Raw genomic sequence first — 20,406 nt, 5'->3', positions numbered from 1 at the left:
CACACACACACACACACACACACACACACACACACACACACACAAGCCCCAGGCAGGCTCCAGATGGAGAGGTCAGAGACACACTGCCCCGATGTCCCAGCATGCTCTGGGCTCCCAGAAAAAAGGGAAGCCTCCGGCCACACGCATACACATACATGTACTGAAGCTGACAAACAAATAACACTAATTACTTCCAATTCCTCTTTTTTCCAGCCAATTCAGTCCATCTATCTTGTACACCTCTACTCTCCCTTCATTCTCTCTCCGGGCACTACAGTCGGTATGAACGCCGTCGTGACATTCTGGTGGCGTGCATGTGTCTAGAGTGTGCACGAAGAAACAACAGAGGATTAAACCCGGGTCTGCCTCATTAATCAGATATCAGCAGGCCTGCCTTTTTGAGGCAGTGTGTTATCTGTGCGAGTTGTGCGTTTGCGCACACATGCGAATGTACACAGGACCAGAGTGTGTCCTTTACGCTGCTCTGATACTCATTATCCATCACCTCCCCTCTTCAGCGCAGCACACAGTACACAGATCTATTCATTATACTAACAACAGACAAGTGACAATGTATGCGTCTGTGTCTATGTCTCTGCGTGTATGTGTGTGTATGAACAGCAGCCGTGCTCAGGGTCTTAAATCAGTTCAGCAGCCGATGGCAGTGATACTAGTACTCAACCCTAACTAATTCCTCTAGGCCTTAGGACACTGAGTCATGGCACCTCATATATACTGCAATAATCACCTCAAAGCATGAACCAGAGGGTGAGAGAGACAGAGAGAGAGAGAAGGAGAGGTTGAGTCAAAGTAGCTAATGAAAGGACAGCAGGCTGAAGCATGCTAAGAAATCACAAGGCATACACAGTTGCAAAGACAATTGTTAGCATGTGTGGGGGTGTTTGGGTGTGTGTGTTGCCTATAAATACAGGCTCTGCAGACAGTGAGGTGACTGGAGCTCCAGGGGCTACATGCCTCTGCCCACCCTGGAGCCGGTACTCCTAACACGGACAGAGTTGCCCCTTATGCCTGACGGCTGAGTCACTCAAACATCGCTGCCTACACCAGCCACGCAGCATAGTCAGCAGGCTTCAAAAATAACAAAGGGGCTTTTTTTTGTGTGCTTTTAATAAAAAGGTGGCAGAGATTAATCAGACAGGATCTGGTGTCTGTTTGTATGACAAAGACACAGACAGGAGCTCTCTCTGCCTTGGTAGAATGAAAATTACAAATGCAACCGCGCACATTTATTCTCACCTCGTAGCACAATAAAAAATAAAAAAGCTGAGGTATTAAAAAACACAAGTAAGAGAACGCAACCCTCGAGTTCTCCGGCTGCAACTGACACAAAAAACGGATGAGCAACAATGATAAGAAGGGAAAAAATCCAATAAAAAAAACGGTGAGTCCACGATACAACGAAAAGACAGGCCGGAACACTGGGAGTGGACGTTTCTGTTTGAGAGAGACAGGGTGAGAAAGTAAATAAGGCTGCCATGTAGGGTTGAGGGAGTGAAGAGAGATGAAGGAGAGAAGGATTGAGAGGGAGGTGAGGAGAGGTTGGGACCGACTTCTTTCTCTCTCTCTCTGGGGGTAATAAATCATGTGCAGGGTTCTGGGTCCCAGGCTGCAGTGGGCTGGGGAGCAAGGTGTCCAGGGACAGCCAGAAAGGAGGGGAGCATCTGATTTAAGAGCCAGAGCAAGGGTGGACAGCTGGGGTAGCTGGGCCTCTCCGGAGCCAAGGCATGGAGCCACACAAACATATGGGCGCACGCGCACACACACACACTCAATAAACTTCCAACTAAGACTCTCCTGTGTAGATTCTGCTTTGTACCCTTGTTTTTTATGTTTATATATGTGTAATCAAGAGACACGAGGCACACGAGTTTGAAAAAGATTGGCATGTTCATCAGTATTCGAGACCATTTATAGATCTTCATGGATCTTTGAACAAGCAGCATTAAAGGGATGGTTCAGAACTTCTGACATATGGTCGTACGAGTTAATAACCAGCAAATTCAACCACCTGATGCTCATTTCATATTCATACAATCTAGGGTAATTAATGGCCGTAATCAACGTCGTAATAAAGGCATGTCGCCGCATCGCAAGAATTGATTTTCTAAATGTTTCTTCATCACCCCCATGTTATAAGTAATTGTTGCATCGCTGTGGTAATGTAACGTTACGCCATGCATGCATCATCAAGCGCTGTTATTCGAGAGTTTTATATTTTACTTTAACAGCCGTGTAGGAGTAAGAAAATGACTTAAACTAACGTTACTGACTGCTGTCATAGTCTGTGACTGAATTATTTTCTCTTGGCCCACACTGATGCAAAAATACATTTGCCAGTGATAATCTTAACTGCATACTACTCATGTGATGAAATCATTCCACGTCATAACCATTTTAAGTTTCTAAGTCGAGTACTTCAGTAAAAAACAATACTGGGGAAGTAAAAATACAGGGACACGGTTGCGATGACATACAGTGATTATTATCTTATTCAATGAGCGACAGCAATCTTTTTGTATTTGAGGTATTTGTCATCTGACAAATAGGGTCTATTACATTTGTTTGTTTTTAAGAGAAGATGATTGAATATAATATTGAAATATTAAGTTTTTGATATTTATTTTGGGTAAATAATTGTTATGGTAATTTGGAGTCATACATAATCTTTAGCATAATCAACACATTTGTTGTTGCATAATTAAACTAATTGGAAAATGAATCGTTAGCAATCGTGCAGCCCCAATACAACCACAGGATAAAACGCTGAGAGTTGGGAATTCTGTGGCATGCTTCCCGTGTATGTGTGTGGACACTGACAAGGAGAAATTACAACACCATCATACACACATTGACAAGCACACACAAGCATTCGTGCACTTACACACAGCACATTAAGTGGGTCAGCTAGAGTGGCTCCTCTTCGTCCCAATATCTCTAGAGACACCAACTAATTCAATCCGGTGTGGATATCATCCGATTGCTATTAGCAGTTCTGCACTCAGCTACACAAACCGGCCATGGAACATGGCACAGAGCACACACACACACACACACACACACACACACACACACACACACACACCCCCCCCCCCACACACCCCCCCCCCCCCTCCCACACACACAAACACACACAGACACACACACGTACAGAGGGTACAGAACACCTAATCCATCAGGTTTGCAAGTAAGGGTCAGGGCACTGGATGTAACAACACATTTAGCTCTTATCATGGTTTGATATTCATATTTCATATTTTCAGCAAAGGTTTTTGCAGACTAAAACATATTGAGAAATATAAACACAAACTGCAAACCATAAGATGTAAGTTAATTCTGAACCGGTTGAATGAATACATAACACTTAATTCCAATCACCAAATGAGCTTGAACAGTGGAAGCCACATCAGAGAGCACAACTGTGCTTATATCACACCAAACAAGTAGCGCAAACAGATTATTACACATGTTCTTAATTAATTATACAGCCTAAAACTGCCATACAGCAGAATTAAACTCGACAGTGCTACGAATGGCAAATCCCTGTCACGTGTGGCTTTACCTCGGGGTTCTTCGGCCTGTTTTGCCAGTTTACGGAGGGCTGCGGCAAATCCAGAGTGAGCAGACTGGGCAGCGGGGCTTCCATTGGCTACGATGGAGCCATTGAGAGGCGACGGGGTGAGGGGGCTGACCGTCGCCGTGGTACGGGTCGCCGTGGAGATCATTCCTAACGATGGTGATTTTGGCTCATGGCTCATGCCTACAAACAAGACAAAAGGGAGGAGAATGGGGAAGTATTTATAATCGATACTGCATTCAAGAAGAACCAACAAACACATGAGTCAGGAGGGCTGGAGTCTTTATAAATACCTTCAGTGCTACATACAAACGCATACGCTGCAAGAAATATGCAAAACCAAGTGAGACACATAGCTGTTTCCTTGGACACAGAGACAGTCAGGGCAGAGTGTGGTGCTGGGTGTCTGTTTGTGACAGCTGGGGCAGAGGGGCTTTAGTTGTATGGCTTCGGGTCAGAGGTGGGAGGTTAGGAGGACAGGTCACCCTTTCTGTGCTCAAAGAGCTCCAGTCTGGCTGTGTGTCTGCCAGAGGTCCATGGTCATGGAGGTTACACAAAACCTATAATGAGCACGCTCCAACACCACCAGGGTGACTTTATTCCTTAGTGGCAGTATATTATAGTACCGCAGATGTTAACAAATTCAGCGTAAACTCATCCAGTGCCCACCGCGTTGAAATGTAACAAATTAGCAACTCATTGGCTCTCACACACAGCGATCACATTAAAAAAAAAAAGCGTCCCATTCATATTACACGTGATCCAATTAATGCTGCCAGGGAGGTGCTACTAAAAGCTCTGTCAGGAAGTTCGAGAACACTGGAAGAGGAAATAAACTGTGATGTTTCAAATACTGCCAGCTGCTAAATTTAGACGATGAGTTTTGAATGAATCTTTGGATTTGTTAAGTCATTGGTTCTGAGACTTAAGAGTATAAAAGAAAACGTTCAGTTCAACCCTAAAAAATAAAAGTTCACTCAACAGTGAAAAGAGTGATTTTGATGTGTCATGTCTCTTTCTAGCCTCATATTTATAAGAGCTTTGTGGTGGTTGGAGGGTGTGGAGGGTTGAGACGGCTGTCCCTTTTCTTCCTGTGTGTGTTTGTGTGTGTGTTGAAAGGTGACACTGTGTTGACAGCTCCTCGGTCAGTGGAATCCCTGAATGTCAGAATGGCGCACACACACACACACACACACACACACACACAGAGGGTGGCTCAGAGGACAGTTTGTGTGTGACACACGTATTAACCGATACATCAAAACACACACACACACACACACACACACACACACACACACACACACAACACTCTAAGGATTGTTCCGTATCCTCCTCAAATCCACATTCGAAGTAAACTTCCAGCTAAACAACTTCTAAGACAAAGACATTTTCATGGAAATAAAAGCTGCTTACTAACAGTATATCAACAGCACAATTAAACATGTAGGAGTTATATCTGGGTTTACACCAGAGGCTGAGACGGCTATAAAAAGATCATGTTCCCGCCTGAAAAGAGAGCAGAGGCTGTCTGTGTGTGTGTGTGTGTGTGTGTGTGTGTGTGTCTGTGTGCGCACACGTGTGTGTGTGGACACAGAGCAGCAGGTCAGGCATGACAGAGTGAACATTCCCAACACCTCTCGAGTTGTCCTGCCTGTAACCTCCCAGTTACCCAGTGCACTCAAAGTGAACCCAGCACACAATTAATAATGGGATCAACAATGACTACTGTCTGAACAACACACACTATGCCATTGAGAGACAAGCAAGCGCACACACACACACACACACACACACACACACACCAACTGCCCAGTCTAGTAACGTGACTTTGTCAAGATATTAGCGTACCTTCCTCCCTCAGAGAGGGGAGTCAAAGATATAAACAAGGAACTTTCTGCCAAGCCTAACATAGTACACAGAGCACACCGTACTTCTGCCTGTATCGACCACAGACACACATGAGAGTAACACAGTGAAAGCAGAGACGACAATAGTTTGACAAACACACACAGGAACACATATCCGGAGGTCTGGCAGCAGTTCATGACCCCCCCCCCTCATAGATTAAGAGCGTGGCTGAAGCTCCTTACTGCACAAAGGAGTGGAGCCGCCTGGATCCCCCATGGCTGCATCTTCACGTTGAGCCCAGAATGGCACATACCGGCAGCCACCGACAGGACACACACCATCTTCCTGCTCCTCTCTCTCTTGCTCTCCGTCTATCTATCTCCTCTCACCCGTCCACCCTCTCAGCCTCCCTGCCCGACTGCCTTCCCGTCCCTCGCGCTGCCGCTCACAAAGACCGGTTTGAGCTTATCTAACAAAGCAACACACCACACACGCTGCCTATCTCTCCCCTCCTTGCTCTAGCTCCCTCTCTAAGTGAGAAAACAGAAATTCTTAGCCTAGCAGCTGCTGCGATGTCACATGACCTCACCCCCCCCCTCCCTTCTCACACTCTCCCTCACTCCTCCTCCTCCTCCCCTCTCAACCTATAATTCCTCAGCCATTTGTAGATAACAGACACAGACAGGCATGCATGCCCTGCCAAGGCGACGCTGGAGGAGGGGGAGGGGAGAGGACGAGAAGAGCTGAGGAGGAGAAGAGTGCTCAGCCGGTCATAACATCTGACCCCATTGCTGGGGGGCGACAGGCAGTGTATGTATGTGTGCATGTGGAAAGATGGATGGATTGGGGGGGGTAAATATGTGAGGCGCCCTTCCCTTCTTGAGAGAGACCCAGAGACACAAGAAGGAAAGAGAAAGAGGACATGTCCTGGCCTGTGTCAAGTCTGACAGCAAAAAAGAGAAAGCCTTTTGTGTGAGAATATCTGAATCAATTCAACTTGCTTTATTAGCATAATTGTTCTGTAACAACTGAAAATGCTCATCATGAAAAATGTAAGTGTAAGACAGGCAACTACATACAAAATAAATAGGTAATCATACAAACAAGGAAGTCAGCTAAGAATACTAACAGTGCCAAGCACACACAGCACACAGGCTACAAGCAGACAAATGCACTATAAACTATGAGGAGTTCTTATAAGGGTGGAGGAGACCAATGCGTAATAGTTGTCGGGGGTGGAGGAGTTAGGAAAAGGGTAAAAGCGTGGGTTTGACTTCCCCTCTGTCCATCCTGCTGTCATTGCAGGGGTGTGAATGAGTCGTTTCTTTAGTCATTTCCTCCTTCCGTCACTTGCTACTTTTCTCACAACAGCGAGGGAGCAAGAGCAATGACGGAGGAGATAAAGCTACACGGTGGCCAGCATTGTGCCGAAGGCCAACTCTCGACAAAGCTGCTTTCTGTTCCTCAGGACTCCCCTGAGAAAACACAGGACCGCCTCACTCTCTTCCATCTTCGTCCCACTCACCCCTCTCCTCTCTGGCATCCCGAGGTTCACCCTGAGACCCTCTCTTTGCTGTCTTCGTTGATGTTGTCGGTCTAAAGAAGCTTGTAGGAAGCAAACCCCAGCAATCCCATGTCATGGCAGGGGCTGAGGGGGTTGCAGGTGCTATCGTAGCGTTCCAAAAAAATGATGCTTTGTTCAGTCCCCCTCTGCTGGTACTCAGAAGTAGAAGTGTAGCTCATGGGGCGTCCTGTGGCATGTCATTTCCACTGTCTCATGTCCAATAAAGGCAAGGGTGCCCTAAACTTACAAAAAGAGAAGCGCAGCTATCAGAAATCGACGTAACCCCTAACTGCTGAAAGCTCATAGATTACCAGTTACACCATAGCACAGTTCAACACTTGTGGGTTATGTGGGTGTGCATGGTCTAACAAAAGAGAAGTCTCTCCACGTATTTCCACGTATTCTTTCTAAAACCAGAAAGCCACAAGCCACGGCTCTCTTTTCACACCAAGTAATGCTGAATAGCCTTATTAATCCAGGATGAGTAATGTCTCATGAATTTCCAGATAAGTGATCCTGCCTTCACCTCTTTCCGTCACTCAGTTACACACTTCCTCAGTATTTTAGGCAGTCCCTGGCTCTACATTCTTCAAACATCCAGCAGATGGCATTGTCTCCCAGATAATCAGAGAGAGTCCTCTGTAGATGAAACGGCACACATCTCACAATCATTTAATCCAGTGACACCCCAAAAAAAGTAAATAAAAGTATGTTATTATGGAATATTAAAATGACAAAGGCTGCATCCACTTTCAAGATGTAGAACCCTGATGCAAAGGTCTTAGGAGAAAGGAATACATTAGACCTTTTGGCACTGTGGCAAAAATTGAAATATTTTAGCTGACAACCCAAGAGTTAAAGGAGTCTGTTACACGCCAAGCTTCCTGATGCAATTAACCCTTTGAATGCTGTTACGCCCTAAGGGAAAACAAAACAAAGCCCTGAAAGAAGAGGAATGTAGATTACAACAAACCACACACAACCATGATCCCGCCCATCCACACACACACGCACACAGCAGACTGACTGCTAAATGGCATACAGTAAACACACAGTTTTAACACCCCGCTGGGAGCAAAGCCGATCACCAACTCCTATAGTCAAACAAACACACACACACACACACACACACACACACACACACACACACACACACAGTTCCACCCTTTTGCTGTTTGGAATGCAGATTACTCCATCTCACTCTCTCTCTCTCTTTCTCTCTCACTCACACATTCATGTGAAGTAAATCCTCTTGGCTCCTGTATGCCCCGGGCCAATGGGGAGATAATGCAGTGGCAGCTCGAGCTAGTGGATAATCTTTAACCAGGATGGGATTTGCCTATCAGCTCATTAAAACTATAGCAGAGACGTTCAGCTGGCCCATCTATCTGATCCCGCCACCAACCTGGCTTGGTCAAGTCCAATGCAGCATGAGCTGGAGCTGTACGGCCTACACTGTGTATTCATGCTTTACTTCACCGGGGCAGCAGATGCCCCTTTTCTAGTGGCTGGGTATAGCACACTTGAACTATGCCGCAATATTGTAATGCTGCTTAGGAACAGAGCCAAACCGGTCAGTGTTGCCCTCATATGAGCAATAAATATGTCGGGGTAATAAACTGGTTGGCTCGACATGTGTGGTCAGGCAGGCAACTAAAGTGCCGTTTCTAAATGTCTTGCTGTGCTCAGATTGGAATACTTTTGTAGCTCCTGTGTAACAGCTTCTATGGTTTGGTGTTTTGTTCCACTCCTACATTCCGGTTCTTACTTTCCTCCAACAGATAGCACCCTAGTTGTTTCCTGATAATCGTCTTCTTTGCTGTACCGTCAGAGCTGCATTTGCTAATACAAAATAAACATTTACCACTGCTTCACTAGAAGGCTTTCAATGTGAAGCAGCACAGGACGTTTCGCCCAATTTGTTGTCAAGATGAGCAAACGACTGAAATTGAAACTAACCTACACTGTGGGATGTAGACCTTTTTCCGTGCTCAGGAGACCAGTTTTAAATACTGCAGCGAGGAATAGTAAACGAGATGTGAACTGGTGAAGAGCTGCGGGCGACATACGTTTACTGCCGTTTTTAGACCAGCAAGCCTCCACATCAGCAAGATAAGCAACACCTTTTACCATGCCATATTGTCGTAGATAAGAGGAAACCCCCTCAGATCATGAGCTCTGATCACAGTTGCTCATGATAGCACACACAGCGCAGGTATTCAAAAATGGAGGCATGACTCAGTGGGAAAGCATACTTCAACCAGAGGACACAGGTTCAAACATCCACCCTGCTGAAATGACCTGGTGTAAGCAGCTCAGCCACAGATACAGAAGGGATTTAGACTCGGCCTGATGAATACATGTCATCATGAATGGTTGACTGACTTGATGGGCTGGCTGAATATGTGCCGACTGGGGGATGAAAAGGATGAGAGGAAGGTATGTAAGAAGTTCAGCATGAGCAAACTTCTAGTAAAGTTAGAGAAAGAAGAAGAAAAAAAAAGAAAAGGTTGGGTGCTTAAAATACCAGAGATGCTGCAAAGTTGATGAAACCAACCTAGCAAAACAGGATGTAATATGGCCATAATAACCACAGCCACATCATGGGATTGCTTAAAAAAAAATGACATCTATTGACTCTGGCTGACAAACTCAACAAGTAAGTGACATACTGTTTATTAATATGACTCATGTACTGAACCTGTAGCAGCTGTTGAGGTTGTGATAAAAGAACAAAAGACGATCTTCAAGCTGGAATGGCAAGCATTCCAAAAAACAAGAACTCAAGAGCAGGAACCAAACCTCAAGATGTTCATTCTCATTAACACTATGTCATAATCTCTGTCTTGAAAACACACACACACACACACACACACACACACACACACACACCCCCCCCCCCCCACACACACACGGATAAACCTGCTCTGGTAGTTCCAGGTTTGTTTGACTTCTGAGATGAGATGTCAGACAATCTACCCTCAGGCACTGTAGAACGGATGTGTATGTGTGAGTGCGAGTGTTTGCACACGCACGCACACCTTGCAAGTGCGTGTCTGTGCGCATGCGTACCATCTCTTTTACTCTGTACCAAAGAGAAATCCTAATGTCAGAGAAATCCTGAAACAGCAGCACAGTGGCTACAGAGCAGCAGAATCAAAGGCGACAATCCCACCGATAAATGAGAGAGAAAAGAAGAAAAAAGGGAAACAAGAGAGAGCAAGATATCAATCAAGAAGCCAAAGGAGAGCCAGAGAGTAGTGCCTGTACAGCAGAGAACAGAGTACATATCCCTCTGACCTGGCTCACCGTCACTGTCTTCAACACACACACACACACACACACACACACACACCTATGTGCAAATAGCAAAGGGAGCAGTCTTCCTGTTTTTTTTACCTTGTGTGGCATTAAATGATGGGGCTGTGTATGTGGGCACACACCTTATTATTCATCCCTCACCTCTTACTCCCCCCCTCCAACAAAAACAGAGATTTCAAAGGACCAGCCGGCATCGCTCTCCCTATCTTCACCTTCCTCTCTTTTATTATCCAACACACACTGACACAGAGAAGCAGATTGTGTCTTGAGGGTAGGCACGAGCCGAGATGATTTTCTCTCCTCTCCTCCCTGTATCCGACTCACCCACCCCAACAGCGCCATTTCCTCTGTCTGTTAATTACATAGCGGCTGTGGTAGGGTTGTGTGTGTGTGTGTGTGTGTGTGTGTGTGTGTGTGTGTGTGTGTGTGCGTGCATATCATCTGGGGAGTGTGTGGCTGTGTTCTCTGAGACACCAGCGTGGGCGTATGACAGAACAGTCTGGTTAAGCTTCACAGCGCTGCTTAGAGAGTCTGAACACACACATGCAGACACACACACACACACACACACTCAATGACAGAAACACACTTAAGAGCCTCCTGTCTGTGTCTCTGGCTGTGGTCCATGCTCCAGGAGTCAAGCTGCTGTCTGTGTGGCTGTGCCCTCTGTAGCCTCTTGCTGAGGGGGGGACACGGCCCTGTCGCTCCCCTGATGAGAGGGCCAGCTTCAGCCCTAGCCCAGCTGTTTGACTGAGCGAGGAGGCGGGGAGTCAGCTCTAACTCACTAGCATCATCATCACCAGGTCCTGTCGGCTGTCTCTTTTAATCAACCTCGCCTGCTACAGAGATGGGAAAAGGTGGCAGTGTGGCTCTTCCCAGCAGGGCAGGAGACATGACAGAAATCTCACATGAAGTCATAGCGCATAAAGAAGCAAACAGGGACAAAGAAGGATCCGCCATTGGAGCTTATCATGGTTGCTGTACCTGTGATGCTGTTTGGTGCAGACGGCCCACACATACCAGCATAAATTGCATTGTTCTGTACTGTAAAGCTCTCAGTGCCTCGGGACATCATTGCATGTAACATATTTCAGTTATCATCATCTTTCAACTTTCTCCCTCCTTCTCTGTTCACTCACTCTCTCCTCAGGAGATGTTTTTCACCAGCTCCCCTACATGCACCCCTCACTTCATCCTCTGTTCAACCTCTCTCTCCCCTCTATTCTCTCTCTCTTTCTCTCTGTGATGTACTCTGCTGGGTTGCGGTTGCCTAATTAGCACTCCAAGTGCTCTGCATGGGCCCTGACTCCCAAGCGGTTCCACTGCACACACGCACACGGAGCAACAACTTGACTTTCCATAGCAGGGTCTGGTTACTGATAGTTGCTCTGTTGTAATGGCTTTAATGAGTGTGTGTTCCAGCTTGTACATGTATGTGCATGTCTGAATGTGTGGCTGTTGTATAGACTGATGAGTGAACCCATTTCCTCGAGGCAAGCAGGAGACATCCCGCCGCCGCCATGGCCCCACTTCTCAGTGAACAGCCACAACGACAAGGTTTCTATTGGCCACAGAGCAGAGACCCGTGGTGTCCTTTATTCTTTTAAGTTTTAAGTATTGGACTAGCTTTTTGCAGAACAGAAGCTCATTGAAAGCATTTTACTATTCTACAACAGTATAAGGGTCAAACCAGATTATTCTTAGTAGCTCTTGTGTTTCTGAAAATCAAATTTTCAGAGTAGGATTACGAACAATTTCAGCATTGGTATTGCTTGGTTGTTATCTGGACCAGTGGAATGTGTGCAACCCATCGATATCAGGCCTAAGATAAATGTGCTCTGTGCTGACAAATGAATGACCCGTTCTTTCCAATGCACAAATCCTCATGACTTCCCAAGTCTACACAGGCAATATCTATGAATCGAGATGTCATTCAAAGATAACAGAAACAACTACCACAGGTTTCACATGACCGTTAAAGTGGACCCAAAATGATAATTCCATAAATTCATCAACAGAAAGATAATTTTTTGATTATTGATGAATAGTTTCATCCTTAGCCTTTCTCTTGCTATTGTTTTACATAGACCAAACAATAGAAAAGACGTTCATTATTGATAACGAAAGTAACTGGTAGTTCAGCTCAACTTAAAGAGTCCACTCCCAGAGAGCAACATGAGAATATGTTTTATTTAATGCTATGTGATTTCCTTCTTGTGTATCTATTTTATGTATTTCCATTTTTCAAAGGGTAGGCACATATGGTTGATGTTAAAAGGTATTCAGATTTTTAAAAGAACAGTGGCCCAAATAGATAATGCAAATACCAGCCAGATAAAACAAGTCCGGCGACTAGATCTTCTGTGAGAGCACGTTTAACACAGCAACTGTGGCCGCCACCAACATAGGCATGCAGCTCTGTCCATGAGCTAATTAAAACACGCATGGCCACAAAAGCCACTTCACTTCTTGCGCTTGACCTCATACACAAGGAGGCATGTTAACAAACAGACACACACAATATGACAGTCAGCTGATATAGCAGATATCTCTGACGGAGAGAGAGAGAGGCACAGAGGAAGCGAGAGAGACAGGCAAACAGACAGACATGTTGAAGAGAGACAGAAGCAGACACAGATAGAAGGGAAAAGAGAGATGATGATGTGATAGCACAAGAAAGGGACTTTGTTTAAGAGTAGCCTTTAGCACAATGCTGGGTTATACCGTAAGAGTGTGACTGGAGAAAGCACAAAGACCAGACAGATAGACAAAAACACACACACACACACACTGTATGATACATGCAGGGGCACACACACCAAAATGCTGAATGAAAGAAGCCCTATTTGGTGAGGGCAATAGTCAAGTATGGTCAGTATTGAGTGCGTGTATGATTCCCTTATCTCCTGCGCTCATGTTGCCTGTGTTGTGCTTGTTTGGCCAACGCTTATCAGGCCCTGGAGTATGAAAACGACAGAAGCAAACATCAGCCACACAAACATACAAATACGCTAAAGATATCGAGAGTGCGGTATGGTCTGGTGAATGTAGCAAGACTGGCTTTTGTGTGTGCGAGTGAAAATGTTTTCTTTTTCCAAAGCTGAAGAGTGAAAATACAAAAACAAAGTTAATTACCCCACTGCTGAGCAATGTGCTCCTCATATCACAGTGGATATGAAAGCAGCATGTATCCAATGCAGTTCAGGGAATGGGTCTTCAGCATGGGATTTCATGGCGACACTCAAAGAACAGCGTGACTCGGCCTCAACTCAAACGGGCTTGCATCGCGCTTCATTTTTGACGCCACAACAAACGCAAGTTCCGCAAGCAAAAATACAGAGAAATGTTTACGGAGTAACAAACTGTGTAAAAAAAAAAAAACAAGATAAAAAAGATACAATCAAGCTAAGTCAAAATAAATTGTAAAATAAGTGGTGAAGTAAAGTGAAACAAATGTGACGCTTAAAACAAACAACAATGACATAAACTCAATTATCCTTCTCCTGAAGAGAAATGGGTCCAATTGCGTGACTAGGCACCTGTTAAAATCTGCTTGACACACCCACAGATGAAGATATGAGGGGGAACAAGAAGGAGAGATGTGTGTATTAACTACAGCGCATTCACATAAACTTCCACGTTCAATGAATTACTACTGCAAGCTACGACCTGTTACTGTTTTTACTACTTCTCTCTAGGTGGTATGTTTGCTGTGATCTCTCACAAATTACATTGCATGTACAATTCATTGTCTAACAATAATTTTACGCCGTGTTTCAGCAATATACAATAGTATATACAATACACACATATACAGAATACCTGGGGGTGAAAATGAAGTATTGTTTAACAGCAATGCTGGGTGACACAAGGACACAGGCCCAGTTTACAGAGCAGGTTAGGCTCGCTCGCACGCACGCTCGCTCGCTCGCACGCACGCACGCACGCTCGCACGAACACACACACACACACACACACACACACACACACACACACACACACACACACACACACACACACACAATGATAAGAAGCTTTATCAGTGAAAAATGGAGCAAAAAGCAGTAGGCAAGAAAAAAAATGAGCCACAGGAAGTTTTTGGTTCTGCAGCTTTCTACTTTACAACGTCTTCCTCTACCTGTGGATCAGTCTGTCTGCACAACCAACTTTCTGTTCGTCTTCCTTTCAGATAAATACTTTATGACCTGTTTGTTCAGCCGTCTTCACTGGTCATCACATTTACAGCTTACCTTTACCACCCGTTTTTACACGTTTAGACACACACACAATCACGCACACTTGCTCTCAAACAGGACCTTCCTTCACAAAGTCTAACAGGCACACCTGGAGAGTTAGCTAGCCAGTGAGACAGAAGAAGACAGATCAAGAGTGAGACAGAAGAAGACAGATCAAGAGTGAGACAGAAGAAGACAGATCAAGAGTGAGACAGAGAAAAGCCGACAGAGATGAAGAGAGAAAGGTGACGGAGACACGATGGCTGAGGAAAACCTGTATTTCCTAAACATCAAACAGTGGTTTTGCTTCCATCACACCGGCAGACCACACAGCACACAAAGAAAGCGGTGTGTGCACCGTGTGCACACACTGCACATTTTCATACCACCTCAGGACATTGTTGTCATGCTAGTCAAATCCAAGCCTCGCCCAATCAAACACATCTCATTGTCTCCAATAGGAAACCATGTAAACCCATGCAAAGGCCTCTCTACAGTCTGTGCTATTCAAAACTATCAATGGGGGCTGTTGATAAGGAAATGCAAAGTGGGTCACCTTTAACTCCAGGCTCCTTGGGTAAACAGTATGGGGAGCTGCTTGGGACTCTCCTAATCACTCTCTAAACAGAGCCAGGTGCTGTTGCCACAGACAAACTGTCACCAACACTCTGCTCAACACAGCTGCCATCTAGCCCCCAGACACGTGCAGCACTGCAGGCTACCGCAGCGTGACAAACAGGACGACGACGACGACACCTGAAAACATGCCAACCTAGTATAGGCTCTATCGTAGGATAAGGGTTCGACAAATTTTAAATGGCAGATCACACGCGAGAAATTCTGTTCCTCTCAGCGCAAGATTTGCATAAATAATCTCACACTCTTGTCATGTCCTGAACCATCAGACACATGTAAATCTGTGACGAGGGAGGATAAATCCACCTCGAGTTAGCTAACTCACAGCTTCTGCCAAGGAGGTTATGTTTGTCCCCGTTACCGAGTTTGTTTCTCTGAAAAATACTTTAACGTTAACATCTATGCCATGAATCATATTCACTTGTAGCTCACATATCTTGAATCAGTGACTGATTCTGATCTGGCAGCTCCCCGTTCTGCTCCACAGCTGAAAGGCAGCGATCAGAGATTGAGCTGTGACAGCAGTCAGAGGTCAACTGCGGGGTTGTGCAACTTGTGTGTGTGTGTTCATCCGGGTGTTTTCCTGTATGGAAATGGTCATAGTGTATTAGTGACGTTGGCTGACATCGGCGGCCCTCCGAGAGCATATCCATCCACTCTGGCTTAATCTGGATCAAGACTTTAATCAAAATACACACAGTGATTGACACCCATAGGATACATGTGCCATGTGTCATATTACGTCCAGCTGTTCATGAGAAAAACATAAAAAGTGCCAAATTCCCAGATCTACACCTAAACTGCTGTTTTTTCATTTAAATTTCTATTTTGAAACCTGGCACCTAACAGATAGACACGTGGCCAAATAGCCTCCTTAGTAAGATACTTATTGTTATTTTATATTGAAATAAATAAATACCCACAAACAATGTCCATAAAAAGTTGAAATGCGTTTTCTTTAGGAATCAAACTCCACGTGTAGTGTCAGCGACAAGTGATCAAGAACAATAGCATCGCCCATTGCCTTCCAGTGTCAGCTGGTGACAATGAACGTGTCCCCTCCCCTCACTTATTCTTAATGTCCCCATAGTTCATTTTTCTAAACCTTGTGCTGCTGCGAACCATTTCTGGTGCTTGAGAGAAAAGAGTCTGTAATCCATGCAAGTGGCAGTGAGACAATAACGGACACCACAATATGCCCAAAATTACAGCACACATGTATCTTCCAGATATCTTACATGGCAGACGGGTGCCCATGTAATGAATGACCTAATTCTAGCAGCAGTCAGTAGCTGTTAAAGACACCAGCAGGGCAGCCTCACTATAAAAAAACAGGAGGCTTTAATTTCTGTTATGGGCAACCTTATCAGCAGCAGCTAAAGCACACAAAAAGGCTCCTTCTGGCTGCAGATAAACTCAACCCGCAGCACAGTTTGCTCAGTAAAGCCTGTTGCTTCACGGGCTGTGTTTGTAGACCCCGTTTTAAACCCGAGAAGTGTGTGAGCGTGATGAGTGGTGCGCGTGTGTTAAGTTTGTGTGTGTTCTCGACAGAAGCAGCTGTTATATGCGCCTGGAGTTCACGAGAAGTGAAGGAGCGCGTGGGAAGTGATTCAGCACGGTCCACCTGCCACGTGCACGTGTACACACACACACACACACACACACACACACACCGGGTCAGAGCCTTCAGCCGAGGGCAGCAAATGGTCACCATGTGTCACGAACGCACGCACAGACACATTTATACAGAGAAAATGCCCCACTCAGACAGACTTCCCTGATCTGAAGCAGCAGCCCTGACCAGACGCTCTCCAATCATTTTAAAGGAGCCATCATGACTGGAGAATTACAGACCAAGTAAAGCCAATAACACAATTGTACATAAGGGGCCTACAGTGCGCGTAAATGGTTTACGCAGAAACCCTGTGGGCTGTGCTTTACATAATAATCACAACAGCGCACCGGTAACAATGTTACAAGAAGTTAATTTGAGGGGGTGGGGGTCGCCGCTATTCTTTTCAGTCCTTTAGGCTAATCTGAATTTTAAAAAACGATTGTCTCAACAAAAAAAAAAAAACATAACAAGGCGGATTATAAACACCAGATAATAAAAAAACCAGCTTAAATCGCCACCTGAACCCACGGGAGTGGCTCTTTCTTTCTCTTTCAGTAGCACTGACGCTCTCTTTCTTGCATTTCACACACACGTGAGCCGCACACACAAAACACGCGCGCACACCCGCGTACATACACAAGGGTTCGGCACCGACCTTCGACAAAAAGAAAAAGAAAAAAAAACTAGCACCCGTTTCCTCGATATCGCAATGACTTCCTCAACATAACCCTAGCCGTATTGCTCGCGCTCGTTCACACAAACAACCTCCAGGTTTTTAAAACATAACTGCAGGTTTACACATAATTACTCACCGCAAACAAGTATGGGCTAATCCAGTGTTTAAATGAGTAAATTTCTCCCTCCGTTAGCGGTAAAAGCGCGGATCCATCCCTCCGTCGAGAACAGAGAGTCTGCACTTTGTTGTCACGCAGGAAGCTCCGATGCCTAGCGTGGCCACGGGGACGGAGCAGAGCACAGCAGAGCGCCGGGGAGAGGAGGAGAGAGGCGGCCGGCTGCAGGGAGCCGGGAGGTGGGGCTTCCTCTCCGGCGGGGGCCGGACAGAGAGACAGACAGACAGACAGACAGGCCTGAGGGGGGCGGGGGGGAAAAGCACCCGCTCCCCCCCCCCCCGTCACGCCTCCAGTCCACAGGGCTGACCCCGCATTGTCCCCCCAATGGGATAAAGAATGTCCCGTCCATCCCCAACCAGGACAGAGAGAGTCACTTCCTGTTCCATTTAAAATAACCACAAATCTGTGACTAACTTGTATCTACAAATTCAATATGACAAAATTAAAGGAGACAATATGAACAGCCATCCATTCTTTATTCAATACTCTTCTAAAACAACAATTAGCCTGCGACATTTATGTTTTTACAGACTATATTATTGGTTTCTGTTTCATTCATTTGAATATCCTATGCTGCCTTTTTTTAACATGGATTGTCTTTCTCATGCAATGCCAAGCATATTCGACTGGAAATGCAATGATCTGAACAGTGATTCTATGTTTAATTAGGATTATTAAGGGATATTAATTAATTAATTCATTAATTAATTGTTAATTAACACATTTTCTACAGATCTGTGATGCTACCATGCAAAATACAAAGCAGTTTATGACTGTTTTTTAAATATATATTCCTACGGTAACTCCATAAAGACACACAACATAATTTATTCTGTTAACAATCATCTTTGTCCTCATAGTGTGTTTACACTAAACTTGCTGTAGGCTACATGATTGTATTTCTCCAATAATACATCCAAACTAAAAACACTCGATCAGTTCTGATATTAGTATCTCCAAAAGCGTGTGATAGGCTACTAGAGGTCATGTGACTGAGTAGTTCATATTATGAAATATCTTAAATCTGGCTGAAACTCAAGCTTTAACCACAGTTTGCAATAACCAACAGATATTAAAGAATAAGACCCCTTTGTTTTGCTTGTTGCTAATATTGCATGGCCATACAGTACATACAGTAGGTTAATAAAAAGAAGAGTAATTGCATCAACTGTCCACAAGAGGCCAGTCACCCACCAAAAGCACAGAGAAGCCTCAGCTGACAACCTCTTCCCCTTTCTGGCTTATCAATGGTTTTACTGTGGATTAGATACCAGAGACTGCACAGGCTGTAAAATCAAAGCCGCACTTGTAAGCAGTAAAGACAGGATGTGCTCCCAAAGCCAAGGATGAAAATAAGGATTAAGCAGGTGATGGCTGGGGAGGAAGCGGGATGAGGCCCTTTTCACATTGTGCTGTAAATTGCTAATTGCTGCGATGTATTGGATCAAATGCAGGCCTAATTATAAATGATGTGTCTCCTGCCACAGTTCACTTCTCCGTGCTCACAGAAGGCCCAGCACAGCATAGAAGAGAAACACTACCCAGCACACACAGCGTTCCCCTTTAGCCAGCATGACCCTCTTTCTTGTATGTGTGTGTGTGTGTGTGTGTGTGTGTGTGTGTGTGTAAAGATGTATTTCTGCAGTTCGTGATTAAGCCTGCGTGTCTTGTCTTTCATCCAAGTGATAGTGTTTCCCTCACCTCTACTTGACCTGCGAGAGAGAGCAGGTATACAAGGTATCCTGACTAACGATGCAGCACGGAGACCTCAGCCTTTGATCTGCCTGCTGTCTGTACAGATGCTACCCCCAGGACAGCTATCTAGACACCAAGGCAGCCCCCTTCTGTTCAATTAGTCAAATAATCAGTAATTTTGGGTATTAAAATGACTTAGTTGACAATTTTTTAAAGTCAATTAGTCATTTTCTATGGTATTTATTTTAATCACTGATCACTAATGAGTCTTTAGTCCTTTCTGGTGATTAGTCATTGCTATTAAGGAAAGTCATTACAAGAAAATAATAGTCAAATCTCTGGTATCACAATAATGTTCACAAATATGTTTTGGTGCTTTAATAAGCACCAGGTCATCATTCAGCATGACAATATTCATCTGAGCTACAGAAATACTGGAATAGACACACACACACACACACATACACAAGCTTACCAATATGTACAGTGCAGGTAAACAAGCTAAAAAACACACAATTGTGTATCAACACGTACGCTCGCGAATGCTACACTCCCTGTACAGCTTTCCCCCCCACTGCAAATAACAACAATGATTCAGCTTTTATCGCACAACGTCAATTAACATAAACAGTTTGAAAAAAGCATTGGAATGCTTAACCCATTAAAAAACTCAAACATAAACGTTTATCTTTTCATTACATACTTTTAAAAATAGGCATTTGCACTGTGTGTCTCCCACAATGAGCCTTTCCTAATTACTACTCCACTTCTCAGCTGCAGGTGCACTACTGTACAACTACGGGAGGCTGCAGGGTATTCTCGTCTCCTCCTCCTGTCCTCTTTCTTCAGCCTTTACTGCCTCCACCTCCTTTCTTTGATACTAAATTCCCACCATCCCTCATTGATTTGAGTACTTGCCATTTCACAACCTCGTTCCTAACATTGCCTTCTCCCCCGCCTCCTTATCTCTGCAGCCTTTACCTCCCTATGCACCACCTCTCTCTCTCTCTCTCTCTCTCTCTCTCTCTCTCTCTCTCTCTCTC

General features: G+C 44.9%; 1 protein-coding gene across 2 annotated transcripts in view; it reads right to left on the bottom strand.

The window, feature by feature from the left end:
- Window positions 1–20,406, bottom strand: part of gse1b (Gse1 coiled-coil protein b) — a 172,533-nt gene that overhangs the window by 38,275 nt on the left and 113,852 nt on the right. For both annotated transcript variants that reach the window (XM_031846412.1, XM_031846413.1), the window contains exon 3: window positions 3,581–3,778. In XM_031846412.1, coding sequence (XP_031702272.1) covers window positions 3,581–3,778 — 198 coding nt within the window. The remainder of the gene's footprint in view (window positions 1–3,580; window positions 3,779–20,406) is intronic.

This window comes from Anarrhichthys ocellatus, unplaced genomic scaffold (genome assembly GCF_004355925.1).
Source record: "Anarrhichthys ocellatus isolate YVR2014 unplaced genomic scaffold, GSC_Weel_1.0 scaffold6, whole genome shotgun sequence".
Classification (NCBI taxonomy): domain Eukaryota; kingdom Metazoa; phylum Chordata; class Actinopteri; order Perciformes; family Anarhichadidae; genus Anarrhichthys; species Anarrhichthys ocellatus.
Note: the sequence above shows the minus strand (reverse complement) of the source record. Positions and strands in the feature narration are given on the sequence as shown.